The 18,661-nt window shown below is 40.9% G+C and overlaps 1 protein-coding gene across 2 annotated transcripts in view; it reads left to right on the top strand.

Moving 5' to 3' along the window:
• The window catches only part of FAAH2 (fatty acid amide hydrolase 2), a 47,833-nt gene that overhangs the window by 9,959 nt on the left and 19,213 nt on the right, over positions 1-18,661 (top strand). For both annotated transcript variants that reach the window (XM_036415789.2, XM_036415790.2), the window contains exons 3-6: positions 7,474-7,610; positions 8,734-8,943; positions 10,880-10,999; positions 17,379-17,514. In XM_036415789.2, coding sequence (XP_036271682.1) covers positions 7,474-7,610; positions 8,734-8,943; positions 10,880-10,999; positions 17,379-17,514 — 603 coding nt within the window. The remainder of the gene's footprint in view (positions 1-7,473; positions 7,611-8,733; positions 8,944-10,879; positions 11,000-17,378; positions 17,515-18,661) is intronic.

Below are 18,661 nucleotides of genomic sequence, written 5' to 3'. Positions count from 1 at the left end.
GTTTTTATTTGAAATGGAATTTGTTGACAATATATCTTTAAATACTTGAGAAAAGGAAATTCCGTTACTTTTCTTTTTCTCTTGTCTTTTAAGGAATGTGAGTCATAAAGGAGGGAGGTCTTAGGTTGTAGAACTTGTTTTTGTGTGTGAGGATACTAATAAAGATCTGAGAGAGAATTAAATTTCTGTCCTCGTTGAAAATGATGGATGAGATTACACATAGGAGAATAGAGAGGTTGCTGATGGGGGTAGGGAGAGTTTCTCTCTGGGGGCAGGGCAATAGCTGTGAAAGGATTGAAGATTTGAAGAGAGAAAAGCCATGGATTGAGAAATAATTTTAGTCCACCAACCATCTGAAATATCATGGCTGACATTTACACATAAGGAACTATTTGAGATTGAAATTGGGATTCAAAAGAACTGTTGGCCCAGAAAGGAACTCACTACAGACTGATCTCAGCATAACCATTATGGCTTGTTGCAGTTTAGGTTCTTACAAGGGTATTTCTTGGATCACATGATCTCACGCATCTAGAGGAAATAATGAACAACACAAACTGATGAACAAAAAGAGACCCAGAGAAAGAGAAGCAGCGATCAGACTCAAACCTTAGAGGGAAAAGAGGGGAGGGTGGGGGTATGGGGGAGAGATGAACCAAAGGACTTGTGTGCATGCATGTGGGCCTAGCCAGTGGCCATGGACAACAGGGGGGTGGGGGCATATGTGGGGAGGGGTTTGGGATGGGAATGGGGGGATGAGGACAATTATGTGATACCATAATCAATAAAATTAAAAAAAAAAGAGAAATAATTTTAGGAAGTTTAGTCATGCTATGTGTGACATCAGTGGTTTTCCTGACTCCCTCAAAGTATACCAAAATGGCTTTACTGTGCTAATTATGTTTCTTTTGTATTTGTCATTAAAATATTGGCATTAAAATGAAAAAATATATGGCCCTGGCCTATGTGCCTCAGTTGATTGAGCGTAGTCCCACAGGTTCAATTCCTGGTTGGTGCACATGCCCAGGTTGTGGGTTAGGGGTACATAAAGGAAGCAACCGATTGATGTTTCTCTCTCACATCGTTGTTTCTCTCTCCCTCTCCCTTCCTTTCTCTCTCTCAAAATTGATAAACATTTTTAAATGAAAAATATATGCAAAGTGTGCAGCACAGGCCCTTACACCAATCAGTCAGTGTGAGCTATTGGGATTGTCATGGTTGTTAACATAATAGGAGCTCCATAATGGAACTGTCCTCATAATTAAACAGTTCTACTGTATTGTCACCCCCCTGTTTACTTGACACTAAACTGACTCCCAAGGCAGTTCAGTGCTTAAAATCACACAGCTACGAAATATAGTAACAGCAGAAAATAAGAACTCTACATCTGCTGGTTCCTAGCTTCTCTCTACTCTTGAAAGCCTAATCAGAAAATGTATACCACTTTATCAACTTCTCCCAAACCTGTTCTTCCGCCCTGTCACACTAAACTGACTCCCAAGGCAGTTCAGTGCTTAAAGTCACACAGCTACGAAATATAGTAACAGCAGAAAATAAGAACTCTACATCTGCTGGTTCCTAGCTTCTCTCTTCTCTTGAAAGCCTAATCAGAAAATGTATACCACTTTATCAACTTCTCCCAAACCTGTTCTTCCGCCCTGTCACACAAGCCAGACACCTGGGTGTAACCCTTGGCTTCGCCCCTCTTTTCCAAAGACTGATCTGCCCACTTTAATTAGTCAACAAGTTTTAATGGCTCTTCCTTATTTCCTGTGACGCCAGGCATTTCCTGTTTCTTCATATCCTGTTCCCTAGCTACTGAACTACTCCATGTCCCCTGACCCATTGTGCTCTCTCTCTGATCTCCCTAACTTTTTTGTATATGTTGTTCCCTCTGCCTGGTATTCCTCCCTTCTCCTTATCTCTTCCACCTTTGGCTGAATTTTTTCCAAGGGACTCAGCCCTGGGCTCCATTCCACTTTATTGAATCATCTCAGCCTTTGTGACGAATCTGCTTCTGAGCCCCCAGAACCACACTATTCTGAAAAATATATGATACAGAATGATTGAAATAGGTTTTTCAGGAGCATTGGAGCAATTCAGAGATAATGAATGTAGGAAACAAATACCAGCCCTAGATCTGAGAGCACAAAGGGGGAAAATGGCATTATCAGAATGAAGAAGGTAAAAGATTCCTGCAGAGCTAGGACCTAGACGCATATGAGGAGGGTAGGGGGCTGCCTAGATACTGCTGCCTCAAAAGCTTAAAGAGGAAACCTCATGGAGCTATGATTCAGACCTCTGAGGGTGCAGTGAGACTGGTTCTAGAGTATGGAAAGAAATAGGAAGCTCGAACTAACTAGATTTGCCTAGATCAGGAGTGGGGAAACATCTGATAAGGCCCGTGAAATTCATTTGGTTTAGCCCTGCCAAGGCATTAGGGATGAATTAATTAAATGTTTGACCAAACACAGCAGGCTAATTTTTAAGTTGATAATTTTGTATGGCCCTTGAATGATGTTATAAATACCCAAATGGCCCTTGGCAGAAAAAAGGTTCCCCATCCCTGGCCTAGATGAAAGGCTGCTGTTGGGACAGTATTATTAGGAACAACAAAGTGGAAGAAGCACACCCCTTCACCTCTTTCCTTGCCTTTCAGTCTATAGCACCCTGTAATTGAGGCTCTAAGAAAGCACTAGCAAAAAAACAACACATCAACAACCCTGAGCTTCCCCAGTTCCATTATAAAGTGAGGGTATAGAACGCTTGATTCAGAGTTGCGTTGCCATCCTATGTAACAAAATCCTAATTTGCAAATAGACTGAACTGCAGAACAACAGGTTACTATGACATGCACTGACCACCAGGGGGCAGACACAATGCAGGAGCTGCCCCCTGGTGGTCAGTGTGCTCTCACAGTGGGAGCGCTGCTCAGCCAGAAGCTGGGCTTATGGCTGGTGAGTGTGGTGGCGGGTGGCAGGAGCCTCTCCCACCTCCATGGCAGCGCTAAGGAGCAGCGAGCAGAGCGGTAAAGAGCAGCAAGCAGGCGAACATCCCCCAAGGGGCCCAGGACTGCAAGAGTGTGCAGGACAGGCTGAGGGACGCCCCCCTCCCCCAGTGCATGAATTTTGTGCACCAGGCCTCTAGTTGTGACCTTAATTGTCTCACCCACCGGACATTTGTTCAATGCCTACTATGCGCCTGACACTGTGGTAGATGTTGGAAGGTACAAAGGTGAACAAAACACAGACCCTGGCCTCTTTTGCCTACTAGTCTGGTGGTTGAAACATACAAATAGCTATTGTTTACAGCATAGTGGAGCTAAGGCTCTGTAAGACGAGAATACTGTGGGTGGAGGAGGTGTACCTATCCAGGCTGGAAAGGTGTCATGGAAGCTTTCTGGAGGAAGTAGGGTAAAAACAGAATTCTGAAAAATGAAAACAAGTAAACCAGGTGATGATGGCAGTCTGTATAGCTTCTGCTATAGAGGTGAGGTGGCTGTACAGCTTTTCACCAGAGCATGGGGATGGAATCCTCCTTGGATTTTGCTCTCCTAGACCCTGCTCTAGTGAGACCACTGGGAGAAGGCAGGATATATAGTATTAAAAAGGCCTCTCATCTCTGGTCGGTGTGGCTCAGTTAGTTGAATGATGTCCCATGCACTGAGGGGTCACCGGTTTGATTCCGTCAGGGCACATGCCCAGATTGCTGGCTTAATCCCCAGTGGGGGTGTGTAAGAGGCAGCTGATCCATGTACCTCGGTCATCAATGTTTCTCTCCCTCACTTTTTTTCTCTCTCTCTCTCAAATCAATAAAAACATTTTTATTTTTATTTTCTTTCTTGATTTAGGTATTACATTTGTGTCCCTATTCCCCCCTTACATTCCCACCCCCTCCCCTGCCCATACCTCACCCCCTATTGTCTGTGTCCATTGGTTAGGCTTATATGCATGCATACAAATCCTTGGTTGATCTCTTCCCCTACCCCCACCCTCCCCTACCTTCCCTCTGAGGTTTGAGCATCTGATCGATGCTTCTCTGTCTCTGGGTCTGTTTTTGTTCATCAGTTTATGTTGTTCCTTATATTCCACAAATGAGTGAGTTCATGTGGAGTTCATGTGATATTTATCTTTCTCTGACTGGATTATTTCGCTTAGCATAATGCTCTCCAGCTCCATCCATGCTGTTGCAAATGGTAGGAGTTCCTTCTTTTTTTTACCACAGCATAGTATTCCATTGTAAAAACATTTTTTAAAAGGCCTCTCAGACCTCAGTAGAGCCTTTCACTCACCACACTGTCTAGCCTATATACCATTCTGACGTTGCAGCCTCCTCCCTTAGGACGTGTTCTCAGTCTGTCTCAACAGAGGCTGGAGAGGATTCTTTTCTTATTGGGGCACCTGCTTGTAGATAGGCTAGAATTACAGGGCTTTCTTTGGTGTCAGAGGCTTAGAGCTGCCCATGGCCCTGAGCCCATGTGTAATGGTAGCTAGTTTCCTTTCAGCCACCACAACCTTCTCTTAGCGTTCTTTGCATTTGCTGATTATGTGTGCCTTAGGTTTTGGGCAATATTAACAACAGGGCTTTTAAGGTCTTTGGAAAGTCCTCTGCTCTAGACTTGGAAGGAATAGGTGTTAGGAATCTGACCGCCCTGTGCTAACTGGCTGGGACATTGCTAGGTGTCACGTGTCCCAGGAACCGTGTCTCACCACCAACAAACAGGCTGCCAGTAAATGGTGCTGATAATAGCATACTGGTAAGACATGTTGAAGAAATACCTGCTGCAGTTCTTCTCATTGTATTTTCTGATATAAAGGCTCGCAGCCTATTTCTGTGATTTGGGCAATTTGGCTTTGACTAAGTCTGCTAAGACCCTAATCCTTTGACTTTCCTGTCAGATTTTGTTCACTGTCAGGAGAACTTGATAGTATTAGTAATGATGATAGTAATAGCTTCTGTGTACTTGGCACCGTATTTTATGCATTGGCAAAGCATGTAGGTCTTATTGTTTTACTAGACACCCAGTGCACGAAATTCATGCACGGGTAGGATCCTTAGGCCTGGCCAGCACTCCGAGACCATCTGTGGGGCAACTGGTGGGGCGATTGGGGGGAGGGGCTGCTGGTACCTGCCTTGGTGGCCCTGGTACCACCCACTCACCAGCCTCACCACCCTCCACTGCTGCAGGTCGTCTCCCTCTGTGGATGGTCAGCAGGGTGATACCGGCCTTGGCTGCTCAGGGGCCTGCGGGCTGGGGGTAGCTCCTGTATTGAGCGTCTGCCCCCTGGTGGTCAGTGTGCATCATAGCGACCAGTTGTTCCTCCAGTTTGTCGATTTGCATATTAGGCTTTCATTGTATAGGCTAGAGGTGAAATGGAGGTTTAAAGAATTGTTACTTAGAAGGTCACATATCCACCTCAAACAAGCCTGTCTCCAAAGTCTGGATCCTAACCACTCTAATAGAGAGCCTTTAAGTGGACCAATTCTGTGAATTTTTAGTAGCTAGATTATAATATTTTCATTTTAAAAAATATTTTTTATTGACTTCAGAGAGGGAAGAAGAGGGAGATAGTGATAGAAACATCAATGATGAGAAAGAATCATTGATCAGCTGCCTCCTGCACACCCCACCTTGGGGATCGGGCCTGCATCCTGGGCATGTGCCCTGACTGGAAATTGAACCATGACCTCCTGGTTCATAGGTTGACACTCAACCACTGAGCCACAATGGCTGAACGGATTATAATATTTTCAGAGGAATATCTTGCTGTACCTAACTGGCTATCATAATGCTCTTATTTTTCTCACATAAGCAAGCTTCTGCAAAATGTAATCAACAATTATTTTCTCTGAGTCTTTATTAAAATATATTTTATTGATTTTTTTACAGAGAGGAAGGGAAAGAGAGGGACAGAGAGTTAGAAACATTGATGAGAGAGAAACATTGATCAGCTGCCTCCTGCACACCCCCCAATGGGGATGTGCTCGCAATCAAGGTACATGCCCTTGACTAGAATCGAACCCAGAACCTCCCAGTTCGCAGGCAGATGCTCTATCCACTGAGCCAAACCGGTTTCAGCTTCTCTAAGTCTTTATCTCCTATTTACACTGACACTGAAATCTAGCTTCTGTCCGTACCACCCAATTAAAAGTGCTCTGCCAAGTCTGTTAGTTTAGATGCTTTTCACTGCAAATAACAGAAAACCCAACTCAAAAGGACTGAAAACAACAAGGAAAATATCTCATTAAACAGGAAGTCCTTAGGTAAATTAGCCACATAATTAACTCAGCAACTGAAAAATATCAATAACTCATGTATTCAGTCCTTTGCCTTGGATATCCTGGATTGTCAGACTTATTTTCAGGCTAGATCTTCTCATTGTTATAGAATGGTTGTCATATTTCATGTCTCAAAGGCCACAATTGTGGCTCAATGCCTATAGGTATGTGCAATACCCTGGGGCCGTGGTTGGCAAACTGCAGCGCTCGAGCCACATGCAGCTCTTTGGCCCCTTGAGTGTGGCTCTTCCACAAAAGACCACGGCCTGGGTGAGTCTATGTTGAAGAAGTGGAGTTAGAAGAAGTTTAAGTTTGAACAATGTGACTCTCAAAAGAAATTTCAATCGTTGTCCTGTTGATAGTTGGCTCTGTTGACTAATGAGTTTGCCAGTCACTGCCCTGGGATATTAGACTTTGCTTAATGAATTTACCTTGGATGTAGCTCTATATGTACAGAAAAATCTATGGTTTTTAAATGGTTATGCTTATTTAGATTTTTTTTAATTGAAATACACTGACTATAATCTTCCCAATTTGATTGGTTCAAAAAGCACTATTCTGATTGGTCAGCATGGAGCCTCTCTGATTAGTTGATAGAGATCCTGATGAGGATATAGCTGCACAGCTCTGTATAGAAAAAGCCTCTGTCCTATTGGTTGAAATAGGATTCCGGGAACTTCTCCGCAAGGGCTTGCTCAGATGGCAGAAACACGGTGTAGGAAGGCAGTCTAGTGACAGGCAATAGTTCAGTATAGGTTTCTCTGTAAAGTGAGTTTGCATGAGAGGCCCAAGTGTAGAAATGGCTGCTAGGCCCTGTTTATTTGTTTTTTGTTTGTTTTTGTTTTTGTTTTTCTAGAGAGTAATTTTTTAAATATATTTTATTGATTTTTTTTACAGAGAGGAAGAGAGAGGGATAGAGAGTTAGAAACATTGATGAGAGAGAAACATCGATCAGCTGCCTCTTGCACACCCCCCTACTGGGGATGTGCCCACAACCAAGGCACATGCCCTTGACCAGAATTGAACCTGGAACCTTTCAGTCCGCAGGCCAACACTCTATCCACTGAGCCAAACCGGTTTCGGCTAGGCCCTATTTTTAAAATTTGAGCTCAGTTAGCCATCTGGAGCCTTTCTTAGAACTATATTCTTTCGCAAGGTCCACAGCTTTATGTAGCTCTGTTCCATTGTTTCTAGGTTTGAGGCAGCTAAGCAGGAGGCTCATGATATAGATAAAAAGCTTGCAGAGAAGTTGGAAGATGATGCCACCCTGGAAAAGAAATGGCCCTTCCTTGGGGTTCCTTTGACAGTCAAAGAAGCTTTCCAGCTACAAGGTACTGTTCTTTTTAATTTTAATTTTATTGTATTGATTTTAGAGAGCGGGGAAGGGAGAGGAATAGAGAGATAGAAACATCAATGAGAGAGAAACACTGATCAATTGGAGGCCTCCTGCACACCCCCTACTGGGAATCAAGCCCAAAACCTGGACATGTGCCTGACCAGGAATGGAACCGGTAACCTCTGGGTTCATAGATCTATGCTCAACCACTGAGCAACACTGGCTGATCTGTATTCATCACTTTTACTTATTCAATTTGTTCACATACTTTACATTCAATATCTCATTTGTTCCTATGTAAACTGAGAATCAGAAAAGTTTGTAAAACTTTCCCAAAGTTTGTAGAGTTGGTAAGCTACAGAGATATGATTTGAACTTACCGTATTTTTCGGACCATAAGACGCACTTTTTCCCCCCCAGAAGTGGGGGGGAAAAGTCCCTGCGTCTTATGGTCCAAATATAGCCTACACATACACTTTAAAAAAAAAGTTTTTTTACTTGCCCGGCTCTGTGTGGTCTCTGTGTGCTTGCCCGGCTCTAAAATGGTTCTAAATGCTGCTGTTTACTTTACAGGGTTGATTACATGTGTTTATGACTGTGATGTTGGGTTTTAATGCACATAAAATATTTTAGGACACTATTTGTTTCAGAATCTTTTTTTCTTCATTTCCCTTCTCTAAAAACTGGTGCGTCTTATGGTCCGGTGCGTCTTATGGTCCGAAAAATACGGAAGTTCTGATTCCAAAGCCTGTGGACTTTCTATTAAGTCATATCACCTGTCAGTACTAAGAAAATCACCCACAATATTTGGGTTGGTTCATTGGAAGTGCTCAGCAAATTGTTCCTATTTTTATTTAATAACATTTTAACTTCTTTTTCTTTTTAAATATATTTTTATTGATTTCAGAGAGGAAGGGGGAGAGAGAGAGATATCAATGATGAGAGGGAACCATTGACCGCTGCCTCCCGCACCCCCCCCACTGGGGACTGAGCCCGCAACCCCGGGCATGTGCCCTTGACTAGAATCAAACCCAGGACCCCGGAGTACACAGGCCAACGCTCTATCCACTGAGCCAAACTGGCTAGGGCTTAACTTCTTTTTCTTGTGGACTTTATAGGAATGCCTAATTCTTCTGGCCTTGTGAATCGTCGTAATGCCATTTCCAAAAGAGATGCCACAGTAGTGGCATATCTGAAGGAAGCTGGTGCCATTCCTCTGGGCATAACCAACTGTAGTGAGCTGTGCATGTGGTATGAATCCAGTAACAAGGTCTATGGTCGATCCAACAACCCATATGATTTACGGCATATTGTAGGTGGAAGTTCAGGTGAGTATAACATTTGTTAGTGAATCAGAAGGGGTGCACATACTATTGCACCTTCTGGGAAAGTCATAATTAGATGTTTATGGTAAAGGCAATTATAAAATTTGTCATAGGTTGATGAAGAACATTGTTGACAATGAACACTCATACTGTTGGTCTGTGTGTGTGTGTGTGTGTGTGTGTGTGTGTGTGTGTGTGTGTGTGTAGAGTGGAGGGGGGGCGCGAGAGAGAGAAAAATGTGAGTTAGTGAAACTCATTTAACTTGAGAATTTTATCTTCCTGAGACAAAGGTAATAAAATACTCTGAAGATTCTAAGCATTGATAACTGTGCTGTATATCAGGAAGTGTACTAAATTCAGGAATTTAGCAGATATAGTCATAGAAAGTGATTAAGAAGGTGATTTTATTATGAAATCCAGAGGATCAGAGACAGCTAACCACTCAGTGGATGTTGGGGTAGTGGGTCAAGCAAAAATAATCCTAGTGACAGAATACAGAAAGTGCAAAAACCTGAGGTGGTAAGATGTTTAGTGTGAACTGAAAGAAACCCAGCGCAGTGAGTAAGACAGAGAGGAGTCAGTGATGAAATTAAGTTTTGTCCAGATCAGATAATGTAGAGGAACAAAAGCTGAAGCAAATAGATAAATTGCAAGTCTATTTTAGTTGTCCAGGAGATAAATGATAGTGGATTCAACTAGTGTTTTTGTAGATGGAGAAAGGTAGATAGGACACAAGCTATACTATAATATCTTAAAGGTAGACTGGATCGACCATGACTTGATGATAGATTAGTAATGGAGAGGTGGGTGTAAAAGTAAAAAGAGAAGTAAAAGTCATAGGGTTTCTGACTAGAGAAATGGTACAGGAATTCATTCAGATGGAGAAAACGGGAATAGGAGGGAGAAATGGGGGAAGCATGATTTAAGAATACCACTTTGAACATTTTATGTTTAAGATGTTTGTAAGACACCCAATGGAGTTGTCAAGTAGCCTATATAAGACAGAGTAGTAATCAGGGTTTAAAATAACTTAGAAGTTATCATCATAAGCATGATACAGTATCTAGTCTATAACCTATTGGAATGGATGCAAAAACAAAACAAAACAAAAAAACAAAACAAAAAACAACAAGGTGTGTGTGTTGATGATGATGAATTGGGGCTCATGATAGAGCTTTGTCATTTTCAAGGTTAAAAAAAAAGGCATATCTACCAAAGGAGATTAAGAATGTGCAAAAAGCAATGTAGGAGGAAAATATCAGAGACTAGAATTTACATGGCTTTTATCAATCCTCAAGGCATATATGTGGGTTAGTAAAATAAGGTGCTTAAGCTAGAGCCAAGGAGAACATTGACAGTTTTTGCTACGTGACCTTGGTAACATAATGAAGGTGCAGTCAGTGTGTCGGTTTCCTCAACTTACAAAATGTAATCAAAGTACACTAGAAAGTAATTCAAAGTCCTCTATATAAAAGCCTAAATGACCATTGTGTCAACCATTCGACCGTTTGGTACCTATGGTGCACACTGACCACCAGGGGGCAGACGCTCAATGCACAGGCATGGAAACATGGAACAGACTGATGAATCTCAGAGGGAATGGGGGAGGAGGGAGAGTGGAAAGAGATTAACCAAAGGTCTTATATGCATATTAGAGGCCTGGTGCACAGATTCATGCACTGGTGAGGTCACTTGGCCTGGCCTGTGCCTTCTCACAATCTGGGACCCCTCAGGGGATGTTGGAGGCCCAGTAGATGGATTTAGGCCTGATCCCTGCTGGCCAGGCCAAGGGACCCCACTGGTTCACAAATCCATGCACTGGATCTCCAGTATGAATATAAAGATCTCTAGTAAAGGAAAACATATGAGTAAATATATAACCATTATTTGCAAATAGTAATCTAATTTATTATAAAGGAGTATTTTGCATGTCCCATAGGTGGTGAGGGCTGTACCCTGGCAGCTGCCTGCTCAGTGATTGGTGTGGGCTCTGATATTGGTGGCAGCATTCGAATGCCTGCATTCTTCAATGGCATATTTGGACACAAACCTTCCCCAGGTAATATTAATATATTAGTAATATTATGATTAATAGCAACTCAGAAATCTGGTACCTACCAGGATAATTTTACCTAGAAGTATGGTCATATATATTTATCAATATTGAAAATAGCTGTTTCCAAATCTATTATTATTGAGCATCAGCTCTGTGTCAGGTACTCTACAAGTTGTCTACCATAACTAATTTTATTTATTCTCTACGGTAGACCTTTCAGGAAGAAATTATACCTATTTGGCAGATGACAAATTCAAAATTCAGAACAAATAAGTAAACGTGCACATAAGGGGTATAAATGTCTTTTCAAATTATTGGGGGTTTTTTCTTCTGATACTCAGTAGTGAAATTGCTGGATCCTATGTAAGTTCTACTTTTAATTTTTTGAGGAATCATACTGTTTTCCATAGTGGCTGCACCAGTTTGCAATCTAACCAAGAGTGTATGAGGTTCCTTTTCCACCTCCTTGCGAACACTTGTGACTTGTTTTATTTTTTATAACGGCTAATCTGACAGGTGTAAAGTAATATTTCACTGTGGTTTTTATTTGCATTTCCCCAATGATCCGTGATGTTGAATAACTTTTTATGTATCTGATGGCCATCTGTATGTCTTCTTTCAAAGAATGTCTATTCAGATCCTCTGTTCATTTTTAACTGGATTGATTGTTTTTATGTTGAATTTTATGGCCCCTTATATATATTTTCTTAATATTAACCCTTTATTGAGAATATTACTTGCAGATATTTTCTACCATTCCATGAGTTGACTTTTTATTTTGTTGATGTTTTTCTTCACTATATAAAAGTTTGTTAGTTTTGTGTAATCTCTTTAAAAATATATTTTTATTGGTTTAATGGAGAGAGGAAGAGAGAGAAACATCTACGTGAGAGAGGACCATCAAGTGGCTGCCTCCTGTACCCATCCTTACTGGAGTTCGAACCCACAACCTGGGAATGTGCTCTGCCTCCTATGCACAGCCCTACTGGGAATTGAACCAGTAACCTTTGGGTGTGTGGGACGATGCTCAGCCAACAGCCACACCTGCCAGGGCAGTTCTTTGTAATCTTACTTCTATCTTTTTGCTTTTATTGTTCATGCCTGGGAAGACAGCCAAGAAAATATTACATAGGCCAGTGTCAAAGTTTATTGCCTATGTTTTCTTCCTGAAATGTTCTAGTTTATGGTCCAGTATTAATACATTTTAAATTTATTTTGGTATGTGGTGTAGGAAAGTGGTAGTTTCTTTTTTGTTTGTGTTTTTGCAAGTAGCTGTCCATTTTTCTCAACACCGTTTATTGAAGAGATTCTCTTTTCCCCACTGTATATTCTTGCCTCCTTCATTATAGATTAATTAACCGTGTAAGCCTGGGTTTATTTCTGGGATCTAAATACTGCTTCAGTCATCAGAAAACACAGACATTTACATTACGATTCATTAGCAGTAGCAAAATCACAGTTATGAAGCAACAACGAAAATAATTTTATGGCTGGGGGTCACCACAACATGAGGCACTGTATTAAAGGGCCGCGGCCTTAGAAAGGTTGAGAACCACTGGCCTAGAGGCTCGTGGTTGGACTTCCTGCCAAAGTCTTGAGACAGACAACGGGAACTGTGTTCAATTCCCTTCGCTATTCTTATCAGATTCCTTCCCTTTCTCCCCCACCACCCCTGTCATGGAGGTCCCTCCTCAGAGATGTGGGTGCTGCAGGATAGAAATGGCTTTCTCCAGCCACACGCTCACATTTGGGGTAACAAGGAAGTCACTCATCACTTTCACTTTCCGTCTTCTGTGTGGATGACGTCACAGTAGTGGACTTATTGTACAGGAGTGATCACTTCTGCTGCAGTGTGGCCCTTTAAGGGGGGACTGCCTAATGAGTTTCTCCCTTTTCTATGCATCCAGTCTTGCCTCTGGCCTGCATCACTTGCATGCTGGAATCTCCTCTCAACCTACCTGGACTTCCACAAATTGTCTTGCCAGTGGGCATCTGCCCAGGTTTCCACTCTCCAGGTCCCCCCCTCCCCCCCGCCACACACACACACACACACACACACACACACACAGCACAGTGAGTTAGAATGGGGCATCTTCATTGACTCTCCTGGATCCACAGTCCTTACCAAGTTCTTGTTTATTTTTGGATGTAAAGGTGGGTTAGAGTACTTCCATGTCCCTCGGTGTGATGTGCACAGGCCATTTCGTCCAGTGAAGCAGTATCTAATTAGTTGTAATAAAAAGTAAGAAAATAAAAACAATCTGTGCTACCCTGATGCTGCTGTCCTATTTGATATTTCTTAATCTTTCTGGTTTCAACAACCACATTGTAGACACTACACATTCATGTCACCACAGGGATAAGTAAGAAAAAACAAGGTAAAAAAAAGTGCATGCAGTAGGCTGGTATTTGCACCTTCAAACAGTTCAATCTGCATTTATATATTTAATACATCCTGACCCTTTTCATTGATTCATTTGTCCTTTTAATTTTTTAATTACAGGGTAAATTCAATATTATTTTGTATTAGATTAGATATGCAGCATAGTGGTAAAACAATTATATACTTTACAAAGTAGTCCACGTAATATTTCAAGTACCCACCTGGCCCCATACAGTAGTTATTACAATATTATTGACTGTATTCCCTATGCTATGCTTTATATCCCCATGACTATTCTGTAACTACCGATTTGTTCTTCTTAATCCCGTCACCTTTTTCACCCAGCCCTCCCCCAAGCCCTCCCCGCATCGCCCGCTCCTCTGGTAACCATCAGTCATTTTTTTCCTTATAAATAAAAACTTTCCAAAATACTTATATTTTACCTTTTTATTTTTTTCTTTATTGACTACGGTATTACATATATGTCCTTTTCCTCCTATTGCACCCCCACCCCCCACTCATGCCCTCACCCCCCCTGGTGTCTGTGTCCATTGGTTAGGCCCATATGCATGCATACATGTCCTTTGATTGATCTCTCCCCCTTACCTCCACCCTCCCCTACTTTCCCTCTGAGGTTTGACCGTCTGATCAATGCTTCTCTAGCTCTGCGTCTATTTTTGTTCATCAGTTTATGTTGTTCATTATATTCCACAAATGAGTGAGATCATGTGATATTTCTCTTTCTCTGACTGGCTTACTTCGCTTAGCATAATGCTTTCCAGCTCCATTCATGCTGTTGCAAATGGTAAGAATTCCTTCTTTTTTACAGCAGCATAGAATTCCATTGTGTAGATGTACCACAGTTTTTTAATCCACTCATGTGCTGATGGGCACTGAGCCTGTTTCCAAATCTTAGCTATGGTGAATGGTGCTGCAATGAACATAGGGGTGCATATATCCTTTCTGATTGGTGTTTCTAGTTTCTTGGGATATATTCCTAGAAGCGGGATCACTGGGTCAAATGGGACAAAATACTTTTAAAATGCATATAACAGATTAATTTGTCTATCTCTTTAATTTTTGTTATTTCTTACTTTGGATTGGGCTTTTACTTATGCATTTTAAGAACCTTATACAAACAAAAATTAGAAATTTGGAAAACCTACATCTACCACCATGAGCTTACCAGCCTTACACTAATTAAGACTTTTCTTAGCGATCAGTGGTGATGTGAATGAATTTTTTAATATAAAATGAACATAACATGTAATGTGTATTTTAGTGAATATTTTTCAAATCACTAATGATTGGTATTACAAAGTTATGAATTATAAAATGATTGAATCTTAGCCAGAGATTACCAATGGAGTTTAGAATAACAGAATATGAAATTCATTGATAAAATTTCAGATTTCTTATTGTAAATATCTTATCAGAAATAGGACTTGACCTGATTTGATATAATATGAACAGAGAATATGAAAAATTATCTGTTAAGATTTTTAAAATACTGCCTTTGCAAAGAAATATCTATATGAGATTGATTTTCTTTTTTTTCTTTAATTTAAATTTTATTTTTTCATTACAGTTACATTCAATATTATTTTTAGTTAACGATGTACACATGTAACTACACACATAATTACAAATATAGACATTTCAAAGAGTGCTTATAGAATTGGATAAGATTTGAGAGAGAAAAAATCCAGCAAATAAAACTAGAAAACTCACAGCCCTTCAAAGATCTCAAAAACTCTATATGTGAATTTTTCCTCCTCTCCCTTCCCTTAAAAATTATTCCCTTGGCTATTTGTACTCTTTGCCCTAAACTTCATTCCGGAATGAAGCAGGGCCTAGAGATGAGGCAGTGAGATATCATACCATCTCCCTCCTTAGAAGTTATAGATAATTATTTTGGAAGTTAATTTTATTTCAATGTGTTCAGCCAGCTTGATTGAAATCAGAATGATAGAGTGCAAAGAGAACCGGACCAATTTGCACCGAATTTTAGGTCACTGTACCACAAACTACTTTATTTAGTCTTGGGCAGGTCATTTGAATTATGAGATTGATTTTCACTATATGTTTCAAACAAAATTACATATTGTAAAACAGAATGTGGAGCAGATATGAGAATCCAGGTTTTTTTTCCCTTCTTTTCAATCAAACACTTTATAGATTTGCAAAAATGTAAAAGGATGGCCTCATCTCTAAATATATTTTTGTGTTAAAAAATACAGTTATTTTTTGCCAAAACCGGTTTGGCTCAGTGGTAGAGCATCGGTCTGCCGACTGAAGGGTCCCAGGTTCGATTCCGGTCAGGGGCATGTACATTGGTTGCGGGCACATCCCCAGTGCGGGGTGTGCAAGAGGCAGCTGGTCAATGTTTCTCTCTCATCGACGTTTCTAGCTCTCTATCTCTCTCCCTTCCTCTCTGTGAAAAATCAATAAAATATATTTATTTTAAAAAGAAAAGACATTCTCCCATTCCCCTTTAAATATATATATATATATAGTTATTTTTATAAAATATTTTTGTGCTAACGTATAATGGGTTTACTGTTATTTTTAAACAAACTGACACAAATATTTTAGCATCCTTTCAGTTTTTATTTCTAATATGTTAAATACTGATATGTTTAACTTGTATAAACAAAAATTTTTTAATGTCCCCTATAATTCTGAAGAGTTTAAAAGGAATCTGAAGCCAAAAGTTTAGAGTCACTGGTTTAGTGATTGATAACAGTCTGGGGAGCTAGACTTAAGATATTCTGTCACTTAGTAACTATGTAATATTACTAGTAGACAGATACTTAATGTCTGCCTCAATGGTCTCATCTGAAAAATGGGTATAGCCAAAATGTCTACTTTATAAGGTTGTTATGAAAATTAAATGAATTAATGTTGTAAAGGTCCTAGGAGAGTATTTGTCAAACAGTAAACACTATGATTTTTTTAAAATATATTTTATTTATTTTGTACAGAGAGGAAGAGAGAGGGATAGAGAGTTAGAAACATCGATGAGAGAGAATCATCAACCAGCTGCCTCCTGCACCCCCCCCCCCACTGGGGATGTGCCCACAACCAAGGTACATGCCCTTGACCGGAATCGAACCTGGGACCTTTCAGTCCGCAGGCCGACGCTCTATCCACTGAGCCAAACCAGTCTCGGGAACACTATTATTTTTTTATATTAAAAAAGAGGGCCTATATGAAAACATCCATAATTACCATCATACTTATTGGTGAAAACTGAAAATGTTTCTCTGAAGATCAATAACAAGAAAAATATGTCTGCTCTTGCTGCTTCCGTTAGAGATTGTTCTGGAAGTTCAACCCTCCAAGTTTAAGAAAGATGCAACATGATGGCATACAACATTCAGGGATAGTGTCTTTTTAAATTAAATTTATTGGGGTGACATTCGTGAATAAGTTTATATAGGTTTCTAGTGTATATTTCTTTTTAAAAAATATGTTTTATTGATGTTTTACAGAGAGGAAGGGAGAGAGATAGAGAGTTAGAAACATCAATGAGAGAGAAATATTGATCAGCTGCCTCCTGCACACACCCCCACTGAAGATGTGCCTGCAACCAATCTACATGGCCTTGAACAGAATTGAACCTGGGACCCTTCAGTCTGCAAACTGACGCTCTATCCACTGAGCCAAACCGGTTTTGGCTTAGTGTATATTTCTAAGATGCATGATCTGTATAGTGGATCATGTGCCCTAAGCCCAAAGTCAGATCATCTTCGTCACCATGTATTTGGCCCCTTTTCCCTTCCCCTTTTACTACCTACTGCCCCCAACCCCCATCCCTATGGCCACCACCATACTGTTATTTGTATCTATGAGTTTCAGTTTTGCAACAACATGGATGGACCTTGAGAATATCATGTTAAATGAAGTCGGCCAGAAGAAGCGAAGAATCATATGATTCTCTTCCTAGGAGGGGCCATGTCTTATTCTGGACAGCTAACCCGAGTTCTAACCTTTCAGGTGTGGTCTCTAACAAAGGCCAGTTCCCGGTGGCCCACGGAGCCCAGGAGCTGTTTCAGTGTACGGGTCCCATGTGCCGCTATGCCGAAGACCTGGCCCCCATGCTGAGGGTCATGGCAGGACCTGGAATCAAAAAGTACGGTAGCTGCTATGCTTCATTCTCTCTCCTTCCTGTCCAGGCAGCACTTCTCCCTTTGTTCATTAGAGACATAGAGGTAAACGGGGAGTCCTCAACCACAGAATTGGTCTTTGTTTTTCTGAGAGAGAGTTTTCGTATAGGTGGGCGCCATGCTTCGCACACTGGGAAGATCGCTTGTAAAACTAAGCTACTGCGTGAAACTATCAATATTACACAAAGTGAGGCCTGTTTGGGGATGAAGGCAGTTGGGTTATTGTTGTCGTTCATTTGGCAATTTGAGTATGTAGACATCCCACTTTAAATTAAGCCTTTCTGGTTCTTCTATCGGCCATCACACATGTTTTCCAAACATTTATTGGGACGTTGATACAGCCTAGAAATCTCTCTATTTCCCTTTATAGCTTTATTTATTTATTTGTTTGTTTATTTATTTATTTTATTAAGATATTATATGTGTACATATCTTACCATTGACCCCCACCCCACTCCCATACATGCCCTCACCCCCCAGTGTTTTGCGTTCATTGGTTATGCTCAAATGCATGCACACAAGTCCTTCGGTTGATCTCTTATCTCCCCCATATAGCTCTTTATTACATTTTTTTAATATATTTTATTGACTTTGTACAGAGAGGAAGGGAGAGAGATAGAGAGTTTAGAAACATCGATGAGAGAGAGTCATCGATCAGCTGCCTCTTACACACCCCCTACTGGGAATATGCCCGCAACCAAGGTACATGCCCTTGACCGGAATCGAACCCAGGACCTTTCAGTCCGCAGGCCGACGCTCTATCCACTGAGCCAAACCGGTTTCAGCTCTTTATTACACCTTGCACAGCAGACATAAATGGCCCCACTATCTACTTTCCCAAGAAAATGCAATCTGTGGAACTTCCTTCAGTTCCTTACATCAAACTCTCTAGTTCCCCAGCCATTAATTTCTCATTTCCCCTCTAGAGTAGAGAAAATGTCTTTCTTTTTGCTTTGCTCTTAAATACTTTGACCCATGCTCCGGATCACATGTTCCAGTACTCTCTCAGATATTTCTTTTCCATTACTGATTAAGCATACCTGAACTACATTGTGGTTTTCACCTATCCACCGCTATAATTTTTTTGTCACGTTCTCTGATCTTATAACTGGT

Source organism: Pipistrellus kuhlii, unplaced genomic scaffold (assembly GCF_014108245.1).
Source record: "Pipistrellus kuhlii isolate mPipKuh1 unplaced genomic scaffold, mPipKuh1.p scaffold_m20_p_51, whole genome shotgun sequence".
NCBI lineage: Eukaryota > Metazoa > Chordata > Mammalia > Chiroptera > Vespertilionidae > Pipistrellus > Pipistrellus kuhlii.
The sequence above is the reverse complement of the archived record's forward strand: the minus strand, read 5'-3'. Positions and strand labels throughout refer to the sequence as shown.